Here is a 20,622-nt window from a genome sequence, read left to right as displayed (position 1 = left end):
TTCTAGGGATAACAAGGGGGAGATATATGAAGGGGTGTATCCTAAGGGGGAATACCTATTTGATCATTTAGCAAAAGTAACCATTACTTCGTTCGAGAATCCGCGGCCGCAGAACATGTGGCCCCTCCCCCCTCCTTAAAACTGGCCGTTTATACACGGTATAATATATTCGTCTTATCCTATTAGATTGTTTATTCAAAGCATCTGAAATTTCCAGAGAAAAAGTAAAAATTAGTTTAATTTATTTAGCAGACCTATGCTCCAAAATGGATGATGCAATCTAATGTCAAAATATTGTGCTCAATAGTAAAGAATGTGAGTGTACTGACGTATTTTTGTTGTGTATGTGAAATCCACAAATTGGATCGATCATTATGGCTTGGCACAATCTCACCCTCGTGAAGCTCGAAAAGTAAAGTTTCAAAAAATATTATTTTCGTAATCAAAACTTATCCAACGCATAATAACCTTTCAATACATTGTAAATGATTAGTTTATATACCTTCAAAATAGCTAGTTGATACGATTTCTTGTTTGGGTTGGTTTATGCGGAACATTTTTTACAAGCGTTATTTCCGAGTATTTTTGATCGCGAATTTTGAAACCCTGTTTAAGCTAAACAATTTGCTAATATTATCTGTGTTCCATTCTAAGCTATGAATAAATATGTTATGTTCACCATCATTTTGAATTTAGGTCACCAGTTTCTATAGACATAATAAATTTTCACAAATAAATATTTCTGGTTTCTGGCACAATCTCACCCCTGTGGTACAATCTCATCCCGGATGGCGGTATTGATTGATTCGCAGAAATATTAAAACATGCAAATTTCCATTTTTTTGGTTTAACAACCTTTACTAACTGGACTGGAATTTGGAATCGAAAAATCACAATCAAGTGTGACGTAGGTCTATCAAATTGTTCGGTGCGATTTGTTTTGGTAATTTGACGTCTATTCGGTACTGATTTTTCGCTACTAATACCAACAAAAGATTTCTTCTACCACACCTCTTTATGCCTTATTGCCTTGTTAAAGTCTGTCATAAGATTTCTAATCCGCTCTTCAGTTTGATAAGTTAAGGATGTAGATGCTCCATCTCTTCAAGATAATCAGTTGGACATCACCCCGTTGATGGGAAACATATTTCCCGAAACCGGTCGGTTTAAAAGGTAAACTATCCGTTTGTAAGAACTATTAGTGTTATGTCCCGTTCACTAAATATTGAGTTATCGGTTCTTACGTTGGCATAAAAATAGTTTTTGTAGATTTCCAATATCTCTATAAGGAAATAAAGTACAAAATCTGCTAAAATATACTTTTTAGGTTCTTTATTAAGCTATAAGAAAAAAATTCTAGAAAAATTATTCTTCGTCTTTTCTGATAAACTTTTGAACTTTTCACCGAGAACCTCCCATTGTTTTCTGTCAACCGAACCGTATCTGTCATCTTTTTTCACCACTTTTCCATATCAGATGATGTTATGGTTATTTTGCCACACTTTACTTTACGTTTAACTATTACCCAGTATGTTTCGATGGGATGAATTTGGTGGATTCATAATTCTTTCAATAAAATTAATATTATTCGGTTCATACAAGTCTAAGACATCCCGGCGCTAATAGCAGCAGACTAAGTCGGGTCAGAATTTGACGGGACCTTCGTTTGATCGAATGATTGGCAAAAATATCTTCTGCAGGCACTTCTCCTTGTAAAATTGTTCATTCATTGTTGCTCCAGTGTTGGGAATCCTTGTTTTCTCTTCAAAACTACAGATGCCTTTCCAAATCATCTTCTTGCGAGCGACTTTATCTGTGAAGACAAATTTGTGCTTCACCTCACGTTTGGCAAAGTAACATTTTTGATCTGGGGTCGTCCATCAAAATACATCCGTTGTACACTGAAGTCGCTTTTTACGCGGTATGTTTTTACGCGACTATTTTCACGCAAATTTCTGCATTTACGCGGTTTTTTACGTTATTATCGGGATTTACGCGGATGTGTTCATAACATTTATTTTTACAGGTAGTTTTGGAATTTACAAGGTTTTTTGTTACGGGATTTCCTAAATTTACGCGATTTTGATTTACGCAGAACGTATCCTTCGCGTAGAAAGCGGCGTGGATGTATCTACTTGTTCAGAACTAGGTGGTACAAATTCCTTGCGTAGTTTTTAGCAACCAACTTCTGTTTCAATGTCCTGTTGACATACTTGATCTCCACTGCCGACGATTTCCCGCTATTGGGATTCATCTGTCGCCAGGACAGATTCTCGTCAACAACCCCGATGTCCGATCCACTTCCACTTAAAGGGTGTCTAACATCAAATTAAATCACGGAAAAAAACCGTAGAAAATTACTTATTGGGTGTTTGCTCATGAAAATTTTGATAGAAGTAGTTTAGAGTGTAGTGTTTACACTGTATTTTTATCACTGTCAGTTTTTCGAAAATTGTAAAAAATGGTGTTGTAGGATAAATACCTAATATGAATAATAGCAGCAGCGGGCAGAGCTGACCAGCGCAATCGAACGCTATTTACGACGGGCGCTGAAGAAGACTGCAGCTGAAGAGCAGCAGGAGCCAGGAAAATACGTAAAGCCGCTACCATCAGCCACAAACTACGACAGGTGTCTCCTGAAAAGCAACGTCGCGAATTGATTTTGCGCAAGCGCCTGGAAAATCCTCAACTCTCTCATCAGGATATCGGAAAACTCGGAATCGTGCATTCAACGGTGAATCGTGTGATTTAACGTTACTACGATACTCTGAGATCTGAGCATTGAACGGAAGGAGAAATGCGGTCGCAATGGATGTTTTATTAGTGGTCAGAATCACATTGACACGCGCGAAAGAGTTTAAGCGGAATCCCAATGCTTCGGTCAGGGATGTGACCAAAAAGTTAAATCTGTCCAAGTCTGTCGTTCAGAAAGCAAAGGACTAGGAGGGACTGCATACGTACAGAATGCAGAAGGTTCCAGATCGTGACGAACGGCAAAGCACAGTGGGAAAGTCACGAGCCCGGAAACTGTACACCCAGATGCTGACGAAGCCTCATGGATGATGAGAGTTACGTCAAGGTGGACTTCCGGCAGCTTCCGGGGCTGCAATCCTCTGTTGAAGCAATACGAGGCCCTATGATCTTTTGGCCGGATCTAGCTTCGTGCCACTATTTAAAGGGTGTCCTGGAGTGGTACGAAGCCAACGGAGTCACTTTTGTTACCCAAGGGCATGAAACCTCCCAACGCACTAGAACTAAGTCCCATTGAAAAATACTTGGCTATTATGAAGCAGACACAACAGAATCCCAAGGATGTCAAATGTGAGAAAGACATAAAGTGGAGTTAAGCGGGCACACGGTTATGGATCGGTCAACCAGGTACATTTCTACAGATATTTTTCCATGCTGCAATTTGAAGTGGGATACCCCTTACGCTGTCGAATTTCTGTTGCTATCGGCCAGTAGTGACATTGACGATGGAGTGCATCTTTGGATATCCAATATCCAGGCTACGAGGCACGAATGATATAATGCAGGCAGCGATTGATAAATACCCGCAGTTTTTGCGCAGCTGAGACGCACCACGTTTCACAGACGTATAACAATACGGATATAATGTTTGAGTTGAAAATTCAGGCTTTGGTATTTACAGTGATTTAAGCACCTGGTTTATGTTTGGTACCACCCGCACCAAATGTTTCGCAGACCTGCAAAGGCACCCCTTTTTTTAACGAGTAGGGAAATCTGCTGAGCACCTTAGAAGATACGGTACTATCAGACACCTGAGAAGACAACTCAGGGAGTGAGGTTAGGTATCCCGACGATCCCTAATGGAGCGTCAGGATCCGGACCCACTAAAACCCTGCTAGAGTCTCCAGCCTCAATCCCCCCTGGCACCACCTTATCGGTATTACTTCAGGGAGGGCCTATTGTGCTTAACGCACTGCGGTTATTCACCTCGATAACCTCCGTTTTATGATGCACTACCTCCAGTTTCCTGGATCGCATCCAATCTTCAACAATACTTATAGAGTGGGCAGCCGTCAACTCAACTTCTCTGATAGATTCACCGTAGACTTCCAAGGTGATGTCGTCCGCAAAGCCGACAATCACAACCCCTAGCGGAAACTCGTCATACTTGACGTTCCACAACACCGGGCCCAGTATGGAACGTTGCGGAGCCCCTGCGGCGATTGGAATGCACTTCTGATCATCCTTCGTGTTGTAGCATAGCTCACGATTCTGGAAATAATTTTCCAGAATCCTGTACAGCGACACCGGCACTTGGACGTTCCGAAGCGAGTAAGCTGTGGAGTCCCAACTAGCGCTATTAAACGCATTTCTCACGTCGAGCGTGACAACTGCGCAACAGTGGACCGCCCTCTTACGCTGAATTGCCACCTCGGCTGTCTTAGTGACAGACAAGATGGCATCCACCGTAGATTTGCCTTTACGGAAGCCGAATTGGTTCCTTGACAGACCGTTTGTACCCTCCGTATACTGTACGAGTCTGTTAAGGATAACCCTCTCAGGCACCTTGCCGGCAGTATCGAGCAAACAGATCGGCCTATATGACGAGGGGACACCCGCAGGTTTTCCCGGCTTGGCAATAGGACCAGGTTCTGTCGCTTCCATCTGTCCGGGAAGTGACCAACTTCCAGGCATCTACTCATTACTGCCCCGAATAGTTCGGGAGCCTCTAGAATAGCCGCTTTAATGGCCATATTCGGGATTCCGTCTGGCCCCGGTGTTTAGCTCATCATTAGGGATTTAGCTCAATGAGTTCCTCGTTCGTAACCGTCGCATCCTCCCCGACCTCTAAACCTCCGTCGCCCACGTTACTTTGGATGTTCGGCATGGAGACTGACCATCCTACGCTATGGTCTGAGATACTGGAACGTCGGCCGTGGGACGACTCAGTGGTCTGCGGCCAGGGCCTTAGCTCGTGGCGCGGAAAGAGGTCCTCGATGATCCGCTCCACCACCTCCTGCGATCGCTCTGCGGGCACCATCACGACCTTGGTCTTTGCCATTACGACTCTGTAGGCAGAAGACAGTCTTGGAATTCGTTGTAATGTAATAAGCAGCGTTGTGATATGCTCTACACTTGATCGTCCAATACAGATTCCAGCTTACTGCCGCCGAAGAGTAGCGTCGGTCTTCTTCTGGATCCGGTTAAGAATTACCTTACAAAATACTTTAAGAGTAATACAGAGCAACGTGGTGCCGTACAAGTTGCGGCATGCAGTTGAGTCTTCTTTTTAGGGACTTTGATCAATATACTCTGTATCCAGTCCACTGGAAAAGTTGCGTTTTCCCATACGATGCTGAATAGCTGATGTATGCTGCTAAAGATGGGTCAGCCTTGAGCATTGTAAGTTATCGCTATGCACAGCCACGAGCGTGGTATGGACCCCCTGAACCAATGCCTCAGGGTCGGCCTGCTTATCCTAGTTTTCGCGGGTAAAGGGAAATGCTCGCAGTCGCCAATGCAAAACTCTTACTTGGTTCAAAAAGGTTCACAAATTTATTCTCGTTCACTACAGTTTCTTTCACTCTTCCCACTTTCTTAAAACTATCTAACCTTCTTATCTTTTCTCGTTAACGGGGCCCCGTTTCAACAGCACACCTTCCTTGTTTCCTCCAGAATCCATTCTGTTTCGCTCCTCTCCTTCCGCTTCCACCACTACAAACTTCCGTTATACTGCGGCCCTTGCCGCCAAGTGCAACTTCAAACGGACACTATTGCCGGGATCGGGAGCCGCTCAATCCAATTCTACCAGCGGTGTAACGGTGATCACACTACGACGCTGGCGATAAAGCTTTCCGAAGATGATCCAGCGGGATTCTGCAGTCCAATTAGCGTAGTTGATAGATAGCTCTTTGAGCAATAGTATTTGCACTTGGTCTTTAAATTGTATCACTTTTTCACGTATTATACGTTTACTTGTTGACTGTTTCGACCAACATAATATGCACAAGTCCTTTTTAATGCCTGCAGGTTATTCCCCTTAGCCGTGAGGACGTTGCCCTCGCCTTGTATATAAACAGTCTTCGATTGTCATCTTTTCGCCACCTACAGCCTGTGAGTGGTGTCCAGCTTTCTGCCTGTTTTTCCCCTGGTGGCAGCGGGTGGAAACTCAATGGGTGGTGGGCTGCGTGCTTGGGGTATATGGCCCTATTTCTAACTGTTGTGGGAATTAACATTAACCAATACAAACATTTCTTACTTTTTAATGAAACAGTAAACAAACGAATAAAATAAACAAATAAATCCCTAAAACCTTCATAGCGGAGCCTACCGACGCTTACAGCATCTCGGTTGAAATGCAGTCTGTTCCTGGCGCTCTGTTGGATTTCATATATTTGAATAGAAGAATTTCATTTGAAAAAAGTTTTCTTATACTCAATTTCAGGTTTCCTATTCTACTAAGACGCTCCAGAAACTTGAATACTTTTGATTGCTATCTGAATTTCATCCATTGATGCCGCGAATAATGCAGCAAATTGTCCGCTACAGGTTTTTCCAGTCTCTGACATTTGAAACTGGAAAGAGTTTTTCAAAATGTTTAGTCCCTTTTAAGGTTTTCTATACGGTCAGTCAGTAACTGACAAGCTTTGTCCTTTCGCGGTATCATAGTATTCATCTTGGCGCTTTCTCCCTCTCCAGTTCGGCGAATCGATGACAGGCAGCTGTCTTAGCCGCTCTGGTTTGCGCTCGCTCAGTGGCTTTCGCCCGTCTCCGCTCGTCGATCATCCTCCTTTCATTCGAAATCTACGCCCTCTGCATGCTACCAATTTTGTCTATGATTTCGTCACTGGTCGTGATACAGACGTTTTTGATGCCGATTTATTGCTTTTCGACGGTTCCACCAGGTGGCAACTCCTAAGCTCAAGCTGTTCGGCAAAGTTGCTTTACACCAATGCAAAGTATTTTCCGTCGATTTAAGAAAGTTGTGAGCCTTAGCGTTTGTTTCTCCTTACCACGTTGGGTTTTCAAAGGATTTTTTCACGTCGCTCGAATTCCATCGTCGATAACTTTTTGTTTCTTTGTACGATGACTGCAGGCGAAGCAGTAACTAGAAAGAAGCGGCCAAATACTAACTAGAACAGACTTTAGTATTGGTGATATTCAACCAAAAACGCTACACGATTTACTATTATCAAAGTGAGTTTTATTAATGTTTTGTTTTTCTTTCTCTTCCGCCGGATCAAGTTAAACATGATGAGTTCATCTACGCTATCGCTGTGGCTGCTACGGTCATGTATGTATTCCAGTTAGTGTTTGAGAATGTAAATTGCGATGTCGTAAGGCAAAATATGTTTACTTTACTTGATAATCATCTGTTGTTGATCTAGTGCACAATACTTTTTAGTTGTTTTATTCTCATCTAGTTATGAAATGCAATGGAGATCTGCCAAACTAGTTGCAATTCTAGTTTTTTTTTGCTGCGTATAGATTTGTATTGTACGTACTTCAGCTGAATGAGTAGCTAGAAAAACTTTTTCTTTGATTTTGATTTTCATGTTGTGACGTTTTAATGCAAATGTGGACTGAGTTATAAAACTGCTGATAATTTTAGATATTCTGAATCTCTCGTGACGTTATGAAAGTCCTATGTGATCATCTTGTTGGTAAAGCTGCTGATTTGGCGTTTCTGTTTTTTTTATTTATCAGTTAAAACCTTTAAAACTTTTCGTTTTACGGTTAATAGTATTAAATTCTGAAAATTTCTATTAAAAATTACATAATTAAGATTGACGGATTTTTTAAATTTTATTGGACGTTTGAATGCAACTAAGAAACTTTGGCATAAATAGACTTTGTGAATGTTGCTGCGATCGACAATGCTTAAAATATTGCTACAAAACATGAGGACGGGACATTTGTAAATGGTATGAAATTGACCAGTTCAGAAATAGCTGCTGTTTTAAAAACACTTAACTAGAAAACAAATTTTCGTGTTTATAGATGCCACTAAACACAGTTAAAAGTTTACAAAACATTAAAAAATCGTTCCAGAAGCGTTTGTTGTACGCTTCAATAACTGCATTAATAAATCTTTCTCTGAATTGTGCTTTCTTTGCAATATTAACAAATTGTGCTTCTAAAATATACCGTAAAATACACAGAAAACTTTTCTTTCTACGCTCTCGATATTGTACAGTTGAATCAATTTTGATGCTGGTATAGCTATGTAAAAGTTAAAAGATGTTTTACTTTCTAGTATCACGAATTGATTCGCTTAATTGTTTCTTCAACTCATCAATGACCCTCGGGTTTACGCCGTCATGCTAATCTATACTCTAATTATTGTTTTATAAGATTTTATTCGAAAACTAGACCATTCCACCAACGGTACTTTAATGTTGATTATCGATAGATAGAATCAGCTCTCATCACAATCACCTTTCTGTTGCAAATTCGATTTAATTGACTCAAACTTTCCTGTTTACCCTACTATTTTTTGTTAACAATTTCAACCATTATAAAATCAAACCAACAGACACAATCCAGATAGAGGGGACGAAGAGGAAGATGCGTTACAACAAACAGTGTTTTTTTTTCATAACATGCTATCTAATATTGAACTAATCGGCTTTACAATAGTACGACATAGCTAAAGTTAGGTAGATCGGCTGAGTTGAGCTTAGTAGTAGGACAAAGTGTTTTTTTTCTCTTTCTAGCTTTACTTCACATACATTTTTGGTTTCGAATAAATATATGGCTTTCGTCTCGTTCGTAACTAACAAGCGATCACTCCTTACATGTTTCTAAACGTATCGTCATGAAATCTATGATTCGCTAGCTGTAAGCTCATGCAAGCTGGCACGCCGTCGTCTACTAAGCTGTTTCCAAAACCTTCGATCTAATGATTTGTCCTGGTGAATTTAGAGAAAAAAAATTACGTTACATATCAGATAGAAACCTTTCCAGTTGTTGATAGAAACAACCTGTTTCAGGGTAATGCATAAAGATAAGGCTTCCCAGTTCAAATTGGTAACAAAAACAAAATCTGCAGCATACTAAAGTAGATAATTACTCACATTTTCCTTTCGAGGTGAATTCATCCGGCTCGAGTCCGAATGCGAAGTAGGAACATCTTCACCGCTGTCTTTCGACGTGCTGAAAAACCTGTGCAGTTGGTTCTCCGAGTTGCGTCGCGACAGAAAATTGAATCTGCGGAAAAGATTTAATAGCTATTGCTAAATGTAAAAAGCGCTGAACTTCATCACACCTACAGTTTGGAAGATTTGGATCGATTGAAACTAGCTGTATGCTTCAGGTGGGAGCCGTTTTGATTGAGTTGGGTCATACAGTAAACTTTCTCGCGCCTCGCCAGGCGTTCCAGGTCCGACAGAGTCTTTTCTTCTGCAATAGAACAGGTGAAGTTAGGTTGTTTATTGTTTACATTTCTTTTACGAAAGAACCGTCCTTCTTACCTCGCTCCACAGACCCAGAACTGCTCCAGGTAGCCGGGTTTTGCGGCTTTTTGCGATTCGGTGTAGGTGTATCCATTTTTGAATTGTTTTGTTGATATGATGAGCTCGTTCCGTTTTTCACTGGTTGCATTGAACTGCTGGAACTTACTGGATGAATCTGTTGATTGGAGGTGGAGGAAAGTTTGGCTACTGCCGCGGGGATGCTGCTGTAGCTGTTGACCCGCGATATTATCCGATTCATGATTATATCCTTCCCGCTCATTCGATGGTATGTGGAGAGGTCTTGCCCCAGAAGCGAAGTCAGATTCGGCCCAGGGTTGTAGCTGATCAGGTCTTCGTCGCCGAGGATGTCGTGATTGAGTGCCAAACGCATCTCCAGTCGTGGACTCAGACCGTATGGGTGTGGTGGTGGGTCGGTAGACGGCGGAGGAGGCAACGTGAGGATCGGCGCAGCACCGGAACTCGCCCCGAAACGATCGATACCGTTTGCAGAGCGTATCCCGGTGCTCGGGAGAAGCACAGATGCAGAGCATCTGTCAGCAACACTCCCATAGTTTTCGTCGGGCGTGGTCGTCTTCACCGTCTCCCTCGTTTCCGCTCGGGGAGTTGACGACGGCGTTGTACTTACTGAGTCGGATTCGATGGAATCTCTTAAGTCCACATAATCCGGACGATTTCTTTCCACAGCTTGCCCCTGCCAATTTTTCGAAAGTAAATTACCCGCTAATTATAAGATATCTACGGAATCAACGAACGGTTACAAATGGGTAGCAACACGGTAACGACTAGATTGGATCTTTATCTCGGTCTAATTCAGAATCGTAAAACAACGAACGCGTAGTAACTGGTTTGCACACACATCTAGATATTGTAAAAAAATGGAATTATCTTTTATTTATTTCGATCTCAAACATCTACGGACAAGTTCAGGCAGTAAAGCTACTTCAAATTGACCAAAGCAAATCCACTTAGAATCAAATCTTTGACAGTATTTAATAATCGTCAGTGTATAGCCAATTCGGAATCGTTCAAATTATTGAAAAGTATTATTCAAATGGAATAAATGGAAACTAAACAGATATAATAGGTGCTTCTATCAATGAATTTAATATGGAATGGAAAATAATGCCGAAAAAATGTAGAGCAAAATACTTCAACTAAACAAATGTTCGAAAAGTTCAATTGATGATTGCTACTCACGTCATTTAATTGTGTTTGGGTGCGACTGTTTCTACGGGTTCACAAAAATGAGAGGTGAAAATATATAGAGATACGCTGTGTCAATATTGCTACAAAAAGCTTGTTTCTGTTAGCAGAGCCGTGAACTGAGTTAAAGGTAAAATAGGTAATTTGACAAGTTAGGCGTACTGAAGAATGGGAACTTCCTAACGATAATTATTGTTGGTAATTTAACACTGGAGTCAATAAAAGAGAATGTAAATGTTTCTGTTTCAGGGTTTTTCAATTATAAAAAAAAATTTCAAGCGACAAAATTTATTTAAATATTTTTAACATTGAAATTGATAGAGTAGGAAACTGCTTTGAATATAAAATGTGAAGAAGCTATGAAAAATATGTTAAAAAGATAGTATCGCGTTATTAATCAGTAATTTAACTGAACTATTAAAACAATTATGAAATTATACTGTTTATGAGTTAACAATTTGTCAACCTCAGAAAACGTAATTAAAATTCTTAATCTTATATAAAACGTCTAGCGGGCTTAAAATTAATTTACAGTTGTTAATATTTGATGATAAATTTGAAATCTTGACAGACACAGCAAACATCTGCTAGCGAACAATCCCACTGACTTTTAACAGATGTTTATTCCGAGATCAAGCTAGAAATCTAATGGAAGAAACCCCGAAAAGCTGACTTTAGCGATTGCGGTAATGTTAGTGGTCGCATATACAAACGTTTGACAGCGTTTTGCTAGGTATATTTTTTCACAGCATAAAATTAACGTGATTCCGACATCGGATTACCAAAACCGGTGGGAACTCGGCCATATGCTGACAAGGAAGGAGGGCACTTTCGAGCTTTCGAGTGTCTATTTTTTTTAATAAAGTAGATGAGCGCTTGGTGAGGAGAATGGTAGACTGGATGTAACTGGGAAATTTCGATATGAGGCCACAAATATATTGGAAAGTTCAGTTGGTAAGTGGCACTCCAACCCCTTGCGCCACTATGAACCAAATTTTTACCATCCAACAGATCTTGCAAAAAATTCGGGAACACAACGTGCCACTCATCACATTTTTAATGTTTTCAAAGTAGCATTTGATAAAGTCGCTCGAAACCAGCTATGGAATAGATAATGTACGAACACGGTTTTCTAGACAAACTGACGCGACTGAGCAGAGCTACACTGGATCAATTGATGAGTTTCATACGCCTCTCGGAGACACTCTCGGGTCCCTTCGATGTATGCGCCATTTCTGTGTTCGGTTGCGTAAGGTACTGCGGATAATTTTTAGTGGAGTAAAAGTGGAAACTAAAAGTAGAGAGTGGCGGAGGCATCTGAACCACGAGCTACAGGCACTACTGGGAGAGATTCCCATCGTACAGCTAGCAAAAGTTGGTAAGCCATGGTGGACGCGTCGTAAGAATGCCGGATGATAGTACGACGAAACAGAAACTGCCTACGCGAGTAACAGTGGGGCTCAACATGCGAGATGGCTCGGCTAGGTCAAATGCGTCAAAAAAAAGGAGGCACAAATCTTCCACATGATTGTGAGGAACGTGCTGCTCGAGCCAAAGATGCTGATAGGTCAAATGCGACTTGTGACTTCAAAGACGCATGGGAAATTGGCGATGAGTAACTGATGATCGAGTTGGCTTTATGCTGACGACTAGGATAACAACGAATAAATGTAATACCTCACTCAATTTCAACAAAAGTGGGGTATATTTTCCGTATAAACTGTTTCTTTTTTCAGAAACAAGTTGTAGAAATTACGGTAGGGCTATACAAAATCGAGAAGAAAAAGTGCTTTAGTGGTGTGTGCATTGAATGCGTATGTACGCACTCAGCGGTAATCATGATCATCATGAAAATTAATTGCCTGTGTTTGAACCTTAAAGTCATTGTATTGTGCACTTGTCCGCAGCGTACTCGAGTATGGTGTATTAGTGTGGGCTCCCTACCAGGCTCTGCAAGTCAATCGCATCGAACGAATCCCACGCCACTTTATTCGATACGCCCTACGATTGCTGCCCTGGCGTGATCCAATCCGTCTACCTTTTTACGAAAACAGATGCGCGCTTCTTCGCTTGCCCACACTAACAAGTAGGAGGATACTGCTACAACAGCTTTTCATATTTGATCTTCTGGATAACAATATTGATTGCCCCGAGTTGCTCAGCCGAGTTCGTTTCATCGTGCCCCCAAAGGTTTACCCGGCGGACTAACTTCCTGAGGCTTCCAGTGTACCGTACTACATGTGGCCGAAACAATCCATTTGATATGTGTTGCAGAAATTTCAAAAATGTATCTGAGTGCTATGACTTTAACATTAGTAGAACAATTTTTAAACGTAGATTAAATAGTAGGAACAGTCTGTACGATTAATTCGAAGACTTGTAAATAAATAAATAAACAAGAGAATTCGGGCCGGAACAACCAGAATAGACTAATGCGACGAAAACGGACTGGACTGGAAACTCGCAACGTGGAGCTGTCTTCATCAACATATTGAAGAGCTGCTAGTTTGACAAGGTCTGGAGGGACGCTAAAGGAAGCTGACCGATGAGTGCTTGGGGTTTTTGAGCGTGAAATTTTGCGATCTATATTTGATGGCAAAATGGAAAATGGAGTCTGACGCAGACGCATAGATACGAGCCGTATCAAGTATACGAATATGCCGAAGGTAGTCATTGGCGGAACTAGGGGGGGCTAGGGGGGTTAAGCCATCCCTAGGAGAGATTTAGCCCCCCCTAGAAAATGGACCTGGCCGACCAAATAAAATGATAAAAAAAATGCCGTGGGCTTTAGCCCCCCCCCCCCCTAAAAATAAGCGTTAGTTTCGCCAATGAAGGTAGTACAATGTCAATGATAATATAGCACAGGTTAGGCAGATCGTACTGGTGTATTGGCACCTCGCTTGTATCATGCAGTAAAAGCAATCGAAGCGCTCGGAAACTACATCGCAACGTTCGTTTTGTTGTTATAGTTTGAATTGAAATTTTTTAGTTGCCATGAGCACATAGTTTGTTGTATCAGTTTTCTTAATACACACTTAATAAAAAGCACCGAATTCGGTAAAATTTTACCGAAATCTAAACAGCTGAACGTTCGGTAAAAATTTCGATGGTGCCAATCGACGTTTACAGATCATTAGTAATATTTGGTGCAATAAAAAAAATTACCGAACGTTCTGCTGTTTAGATTTCGGTAAATTTTACCGAATCGTTTAAGTGTGTAATATAATCAAATACGTTTTTCCTCCTAACCTGTCTATTTATTATCATTGATACAATGTAGCAGGGTGCGGTGGGCTGGGGACGTAGCCAGGATGCCCAATGAAAGAGTTGCCAAAACTATTTTCAGCAGAGAACCAGGAAGAGTTCGGGGAATACCCTGTACCCGATGGATGTGCGCTGTCGAAGAGGACGTACGCCTGTGTTCGGAGGGATTGGAATACGGCAGCTCAGTTAAAAAGCCAACCCTTAATTTCAACCTGCACATTTGAGGACTAATAGGTCACCATCCAAACTCTCGTTTCCGCAAATCCTGAATGTACGAACCATTGACCTTTTTCAACACACCTCCAGTCCATGATTCATATCCGTGCAGGGCCACCGGGAGGATTAGTGTTCTGTAAAGCGTGAGATGCAAACGTGCACATCAGGAGGGAGGAATTCTTCCGACCAGTTATTGGAAGACATAGCCTTCATCTGTCGATCAATGATAACGGTCTGAGGCTTATAAATTTTGCCGCGGCCAGAGGAATGGCCATCTGTAGCACCTACTTTCCACGTTTGAATATTCGGAAACACGCCTGGAGGCATCCAAACGGAGACTCTAGCTCTCAGATCGATCATGTATTGATTGACGGTCGACACTTTTTGGATGTTATCGATGTACGGTCTTTTCGGGGACCAAATATCGACTCTGACCCCTATCTCGTAGTGAGTAAGATTCGCGCAAGGCTGTCGAACACGGCGAAAGCTCGCACTGAGAGGACGCTGCGTTTCAACATCCAGCGGTTAACGGTAGACGGCGTAGTAGTGGAGTACGCCAGGAAGCTTGACCAACGAATCGCAGAACAGTAGGTAGAAGGAGAAAATATAAAAGGGTGCCATCGTCATCGAAACAGCTGCGAGAGAGGTGGTAGGCACGACGCGTGGAAGACAGCGTGACAGCTGGTTTGATGACGAATGCCAGGGAGTGACAGACGAAAAGAACCAGGCCAGGAGTCGCATGCTCACTGCGGCAACGCGTCAAAACAGTGAGAGGTACAGAGAGACTAGAGCTGCGGAAAACAAAATCCATCGTCTAAAGAAACGCGAATACGAGGAGCACGTGCTCGCCGGCGCATAGGAGCGATACGCCAGTAACGACACACGGAGTTTCTTTAAAACGGTGAGATGCAGGAATTTTGCCATGCCTGTGATGTGCAATGATAATGCTGGCAACCTGCTTACCGACAAAACGGCGGTAGCAGCCAAGTGGAAGGAGCACTTTCAGACACTGTTAAATGGAGAGGTAAATGCGGAGATCAGAAGGGACAGGATAGGAATCGTAAGCGATGGTCAAGCTGTGGAGCCACCGACACAGAAGGAGGTTAAAAAGGCCATCAGTGAGCTGAAAAACGGTAAGGCCGCTGGGAAGGACGGCATCCCGGCTGAACTTCTAAAAGCGGGGAGCGAGCGGCTGTACGAAGCAATCCACCGGTTCATTGTCAGGATCTGGGAGGAAGAACAAATGTCGGAGGAGTGGTTGGATGACCTCATTTGCCCAATTTTCAAAAAGGGACAACGACTGGAGTGTAAAAACTATCGAGCAATTACATTGCTCAATTCTGCCTACAAGGTGCTTTTCCGTATCCTGTTCTGCAGACTGAGACCGTTAGCGGAGTCCTTCGTCGGCGAGTACCAAGCTGGTTTTCGTGAGGGTCGCTCCACGGCGGATCAGATGTTTACCCTGCGTCAGTTGCTAGACAAGTTCCGGGAGTACAACTTGCAGACGCACCATCTGTTTGTGGACTTTAAAGCGGCGTACGATTCAGTTAAACGAAATGAGCTGTGACAGATAATGCTAGAGCATGGTTTTCCGTCGAAACTAGTTACGCTGATTCGTGCGACGCTGGACGGATCCAAATCATACGTTAGGATAGCGGGTGAGACCTCAGCTGCTTTCGTGACGTTGGATGGGCTGAAGCAAGGGGATGCACTCTCTAACCTGCTATTCAACATTGCCTCGGAAGGTGCATAACGAAGGGCAAACGTGGAAAGGGATGGAACTATCATTACGAAATCTCACATGCTTTTTGGTTTTGCGGATTTGCATTAAGTGGGTGGGTCAAAAATTAATCAATTTAACTTTTTTATTTGAAGCCAAAAATAAACAATGCATAAGAGAAAGTTGTAACAAATATTATTTAAGGGGTTTTTGTCGAAGAAAGAAAACTTCTATCTCTTAAGTCTAACATACAATGTAAATACATCTTTCTGCTGAAAGAAGTGCAGCTCTACTCTTTTGGGGTTTCGAGCTGTTCTCACTTTTGTCTAATTTTCAAACAAATTTTAAGGGGCTTTATTTTAAAGGGGCGCAGGTATGCGCACCCAATCTCCGCTATATTAAGTACTGCAATATATTATCACAGACTAACAGACGTAACACTTCGAACAAATTTTCTAACAAAACATCGTTTCAATGACATCCCTAAAACTTGTAGAAAACAGTTGCGTCACCTGGTGCAGTTTTCGCGCTACGCCAGAACAGGTTGCTATAAATTTAGCAATGCTATAAATTTACTTGTATATTATTTGACAACAGCGCCAGCGCAGGCGAGCGGCGTTTTCGCGCAGCGACTGTTGTTTAAGTCTTGGTTTAAGCGAAAATTTGAAATGGTCGTTTTTATTGACGATGGAATGAGGCTTCAGTGTTACGTCTGTTAGTCTGTTCATTTTACATGTATGTATGTAAAGTAGCGGAGGTTGGCTACTGCAACTTGGCTACGGAGATTAGAACACTGCGTGGGCGGCATCAGAACGTCAACAGAAGAAAATGCAGCAAACCCTAATCTTCCAGAAGAAAAAGTGCTACCTAGAGAAGGAGGAGTGTGCTGAGCTGGAGCAGCTGCATTGATCGATAGTACTACCAGAAACACTACGGATCTCATCAAGGCTTTATGCCATAAGTTGAAACGTGTTGGGGTAAGAATGATAATATCTTGACGGAGGATCACGAGGTAGCAGAAAGTGACCGTGGAGAAAGCAACTTTGTCGGTGGAACAATCGTCGATCGCCTACAAAGCAATTTCCAAAATCACGTTCCGCCGAGTTCGAACATATTCATTACTTTTGCAAAAACTGCTATGCAACTTGCGATTGCAAAATTGCAAACTGTTTTGTTCGCAATGTTTTCATAGCGGTTTCGTAGAAAGGAAGTCAACGACCGATCATAACATTCCTGCAAAAAGGTCGTGAATTTAGAGTCCCTGTGCACCATTTGTTCATGGACTACAAAGCTGCATATGATACTATAGACCACAAAGAGCTATTGAAAGTCATGAACGGGAACAGCATCCCGAGCAGCTGATTAAGCATTTTAAGCATTTTGTTTTTTGATAGATGGTATGCACTACTTTGGTCGAACGACACCGCTTAGGTAGTACTATAATGATCGACAGCGATAGGTTCGAGGTAGCTGACGAACTTGTCCTCTTAGGCTCATTGGTGACGGGAGTCAATGACACCAGCTGTGAGATTCGGAAGCGTTCAGCGGAACAGACTAAACAAATAAAGTGTTTCTTGTATATAAAAAGGCTCATTAAACCGATTATCCTCTAAAGCAATAATGTATCTGGTCAGCATTCGAAAAACTGTGATAAAATCTAAATAAGTTCTAAATAATTTACTATAAATTTTAAATCAACAAACATTAACGACGATGTTAAAATTTCAAACTGCAAATAACGTTAACCTTCTCACACACGCTTTTTCAACTAGTTGGAAAGAAATTGGCAGGGTTCCTAAACGTTACGCTGGAGTACACTCAAAAATTCTCGTTAACGAATATATCTGGTTATAGGTATCTAACAAATAACTGATGCGTGACAAAGTTAAATCAAGAATGATGGGGTGTGGTGTTGGATGACTCTGTTTGATGATGATGACGCCTCTGCGAAAAAAATGGCAAGCGCGGCCAAGCCAAGCGTTTTACGATTCTCAAACAGGCAACACCATACGCAGACTGAACAGATTCTGGCTGAAAACGACCGAACGTAACGGATATTATGATACACTAATAAAATGCTACATGTTAAAATCGATTGTAACTCGACCAGTTCTAAGGGGGTATTAGAATGAAAACCATTTAAATTTTATACTACGTTTCAGGAACGGAAAACAAAAGAAACTCAGCATTACAGACTGTATTTATCACATCCTACCTGTTTATCACGCCCACTAAGAGGTTTACTATCGTCGTCTGATTCACAACTCTCGCTCTCCTCTTCAAATAATGGCTCTAGTTTTCGTCTATCATTATTGGTGGGTAATACAAATCAAAACAGCAACATGGAAAACCAACGCAGGAAATAGAAAACCAATATATATTTTAACTATATGCTAATATGCGCTATCTATTGCTCTACGTTTTACTATATGATTGAGACTAGTTCTAGCGCCTAAATGTAGACTGTATTGACTAGTCTATTTCTAGGGGCAGTCAACAGAACGAAGTCCTCTAGCAACTACCTACGCAAAACTAACAAGCGAACGAGCTACAGATACCTGGGCAATAGTCCTCGCACGGCGCTGGCAGTCATCGGCGGGGCCATCAGCAGTTCGTCCATCATGAGCTCGGTGTCGTCGTCTCCGGTGTAGGATGATGTGGACTTGGTCGGCGACTTGGAAGACGATGAATGGGAACGATTGATCGGTTAACAAATGAAGAAAAGGATACAACACTCAACGAATCAACAACGAAAGTTGATCTCAACAAGATGCAACAGAATGAGCAGGATGATGATTATAATTACCGAGTGCGTCTGTTCGATACTGCCGAATATTTGCAGATCATCATTTTCGCCACCACTCGTCGGAGTTCCCCACACTTCCTCACCGGAAGTGACTGACGTTTCTCCCTCGACGGTTTCCTCTTCAGCGTTTATGTTCGTATTGCTTTTGCTTTGCTCCTCTACAGTGTTGCTCCGTCCCAAATAGCGATCTAGAAATGCTCGAGATTCCTCAATAAAACTACCGGCACGGGCTGTCCAATTTAGGAAACTTTGTGCGTTATTGTCGTATACTTCCTTAGTCACAATTTTAATATCTATACGGAATAGAAGAAAAATAATATTACTATTATGTATTGAAATAGATTAAATCAGTCACCTACCATTTTCCGAATCTTCCTCAGATGAATTGTACGTTTTGTCATCGGTTTCATCCGACGGCACACGTTCCAAGCTGGACATCGTTCCGTATCGCTTCATACCGGTATTCAACGCCCGATAAGGATGATCAGGAATCTCATCTTCCGGCGAATTATCCGGAGAGTATTCATCGTTCTCCAGTCCATTACTTTCGTTTATTTTTCTCAACTGCAACCGATTGGTGTCGTTCCAATTTAGTGACATATTGTGCTTATTGCTGTTACTGTTCAATGCATCCGGTGTTGGTGGCACAACCGATATCGTAGGCACAGCTTCGAAAGGATCCATGTGAACCAACGAAGCTGCCGGATTGATCTGCGCTAGACCAATCAACATTAACGACCAATCCTCAACGTTTTCGTTATTTATTATGCTGTCACACTTGTTGCTGTCAATTTGGGGCGTTTTCATGGTCGGACATCCATTTACCTTCGGTGATCCTGAAGACAAGTTAGAAATTGTAGGGCTGGCGTTGATTTCGTTTACATTCTTCAGAATTTTAACCCGCTCGTGAAGCAATTCGTCTGGGCTGAGAGTGGTTTTCTCAAAGTCTTTTGGGGTACACTTGCAGTGACAGGGTGTTTGGCACTTGGTCTTATAATTGCCGAGGCTTGACGATGGCGACGGTTGTTGTTTGTGCGAACTTCTGCTCGATGGCGTGCTGTGTTCCGGGACGATTTTGCTAACAGCAATAGTATCCTCTGGCTTCGTAGGTGACTTGCCAGGCATTGTTAGGGTACTAGTGGAAGAAATGCTCGAGTTGGAGTTGGGACTTTTGTTCAAGCTGCTACCCGTCGTAGAAGATGACACACAACATCGGATCGAAGAAGTTTGACTGTGTTGAACCGTCAAAGAGTTGCTACTTGGTGAGTTCATGCGGCTTTTGCAGTTTTTGTGACACTGACGGCAGACGGAAATAGTGTCCACCTTGTTACTGAGCGGACTGGAGCGCACCGTTATCTGGACGGTTGAAGTAGAATTAATTGAAGAATAATTTATGTTACACTACAACTTATCTCTTACCTGACTATCGGATGTGGTGCTCTTCGACACACTTCTATTGTCATCGTCTCCATCATAAGTCGAGCTATCTTCGAGATGTGCGTCCGTTAGCTTGGTATTGGATCCCGCCCCGTTAAGCGTCTTGCATAGATTGCCGTCTGTGTCGACCAACTTCAGCTCCTTGGAGCGATTAGCTACTTGTTCGAAGGACCATTCCTCGATCGTCTGTTCCGGATCAGAGTCGATAGGATCCGACTCGACAACTTGTTTGTCCAGCTGGCCCTTCATCCACTGTGCCAAGTGCAACGCACTTCCCTTGGGGACACCGGTTTTGTTCATGTTCCTACACTTCTCATCGATCAACTCCTCGACCTGCCTCGGGACCTTACTCGATTTTGACTGCACGGGAGCGTGAAAGAGACATAGATGGAGAGATAGAGAGAAAAACTGAGAGATAGTGAAAGAGGCGGAGAATCTAAGGAGCGCTAGGTCTAAGTCTTCCTCTACTGCGACCAGGATGGTCGATGGGAATGCCAAAAAATTAACGCTTGTCGGTCTTACGAGCAATA

The 20,622-nt window shown here is 42.3% G+C and overlaps 1 protein-coding gene across 1 annotated transcript in view; it reads right to left on the bottom strand.

Annotated features, from left to right (window-relative positions):
• Positions 1 to 8,795: 8,795 nt before the first annotated feature.
• LOC128735679 (uncharacterized) overlaps positions 8,796 to 20,622 on the bottom strand; it is a 66,118-nt gene continuing 54,291 nt past the window's right edge. The window contains exons 13-21 of the mRNA XM_053830163.1: positions 20,075 to 20,452; positions 19,015 to 20,011; positions 18,656 to 18,948; positions 18,408 to 18,523; positions 18,065 to 18,152; positions 9,444 to 10,137; positions 9,243 to 9,372; positions 9,048 to 9,180; positions 8,796 to 8,882 (exon numbers count right to left, since the gene is read on the bottom strand). Of these exons, the coding sequence (XP_053686138.1) occupies positions 8,796 to 8,882; positions 9,048 to 9,180; positions 9,243 to 9,372; positions 9,444 to 10,137; positions 18,065 to 18,152; positions 18,408 to 18,523; positions 18,656 to 18,948; positions 19,015 to 20,011; positions 20,075 to 20,452 (2,916 nt within the window). The remainder of the gene's footprint in view (positions 8,883 to 9,047; positions 9,181 to 9,242; positions 9,373 to 9,443; positions 10,138 to 18,064; positions 18,153 to 18,407; positions 18,524 to 18,655; positions 18,949 to 19,014; positions 20,012 to 20,074; positions 20,453 to 20,622) is intronic.

This window comes from Sabethes cyaneus, chromosome 2 (assembly GCF_943734655.1).
Source record: "Sabethes cyaneus chromosome 2, idSabCyanKW18_F2, whole genome shotgun sequence".
NCBI classification, from domain to species: domain Eukaryota; kingdom Metazoa; phylum Arthropoda; class Insecta; order Diptera; family Culicidae; genus Sabethes; species Sabethes cyaneus.
The sequence above is the reverse complement of the archived record's forward strand: the minus strand, read 5'-3'. Positions and strand labels throughout refer to the sequence as shown.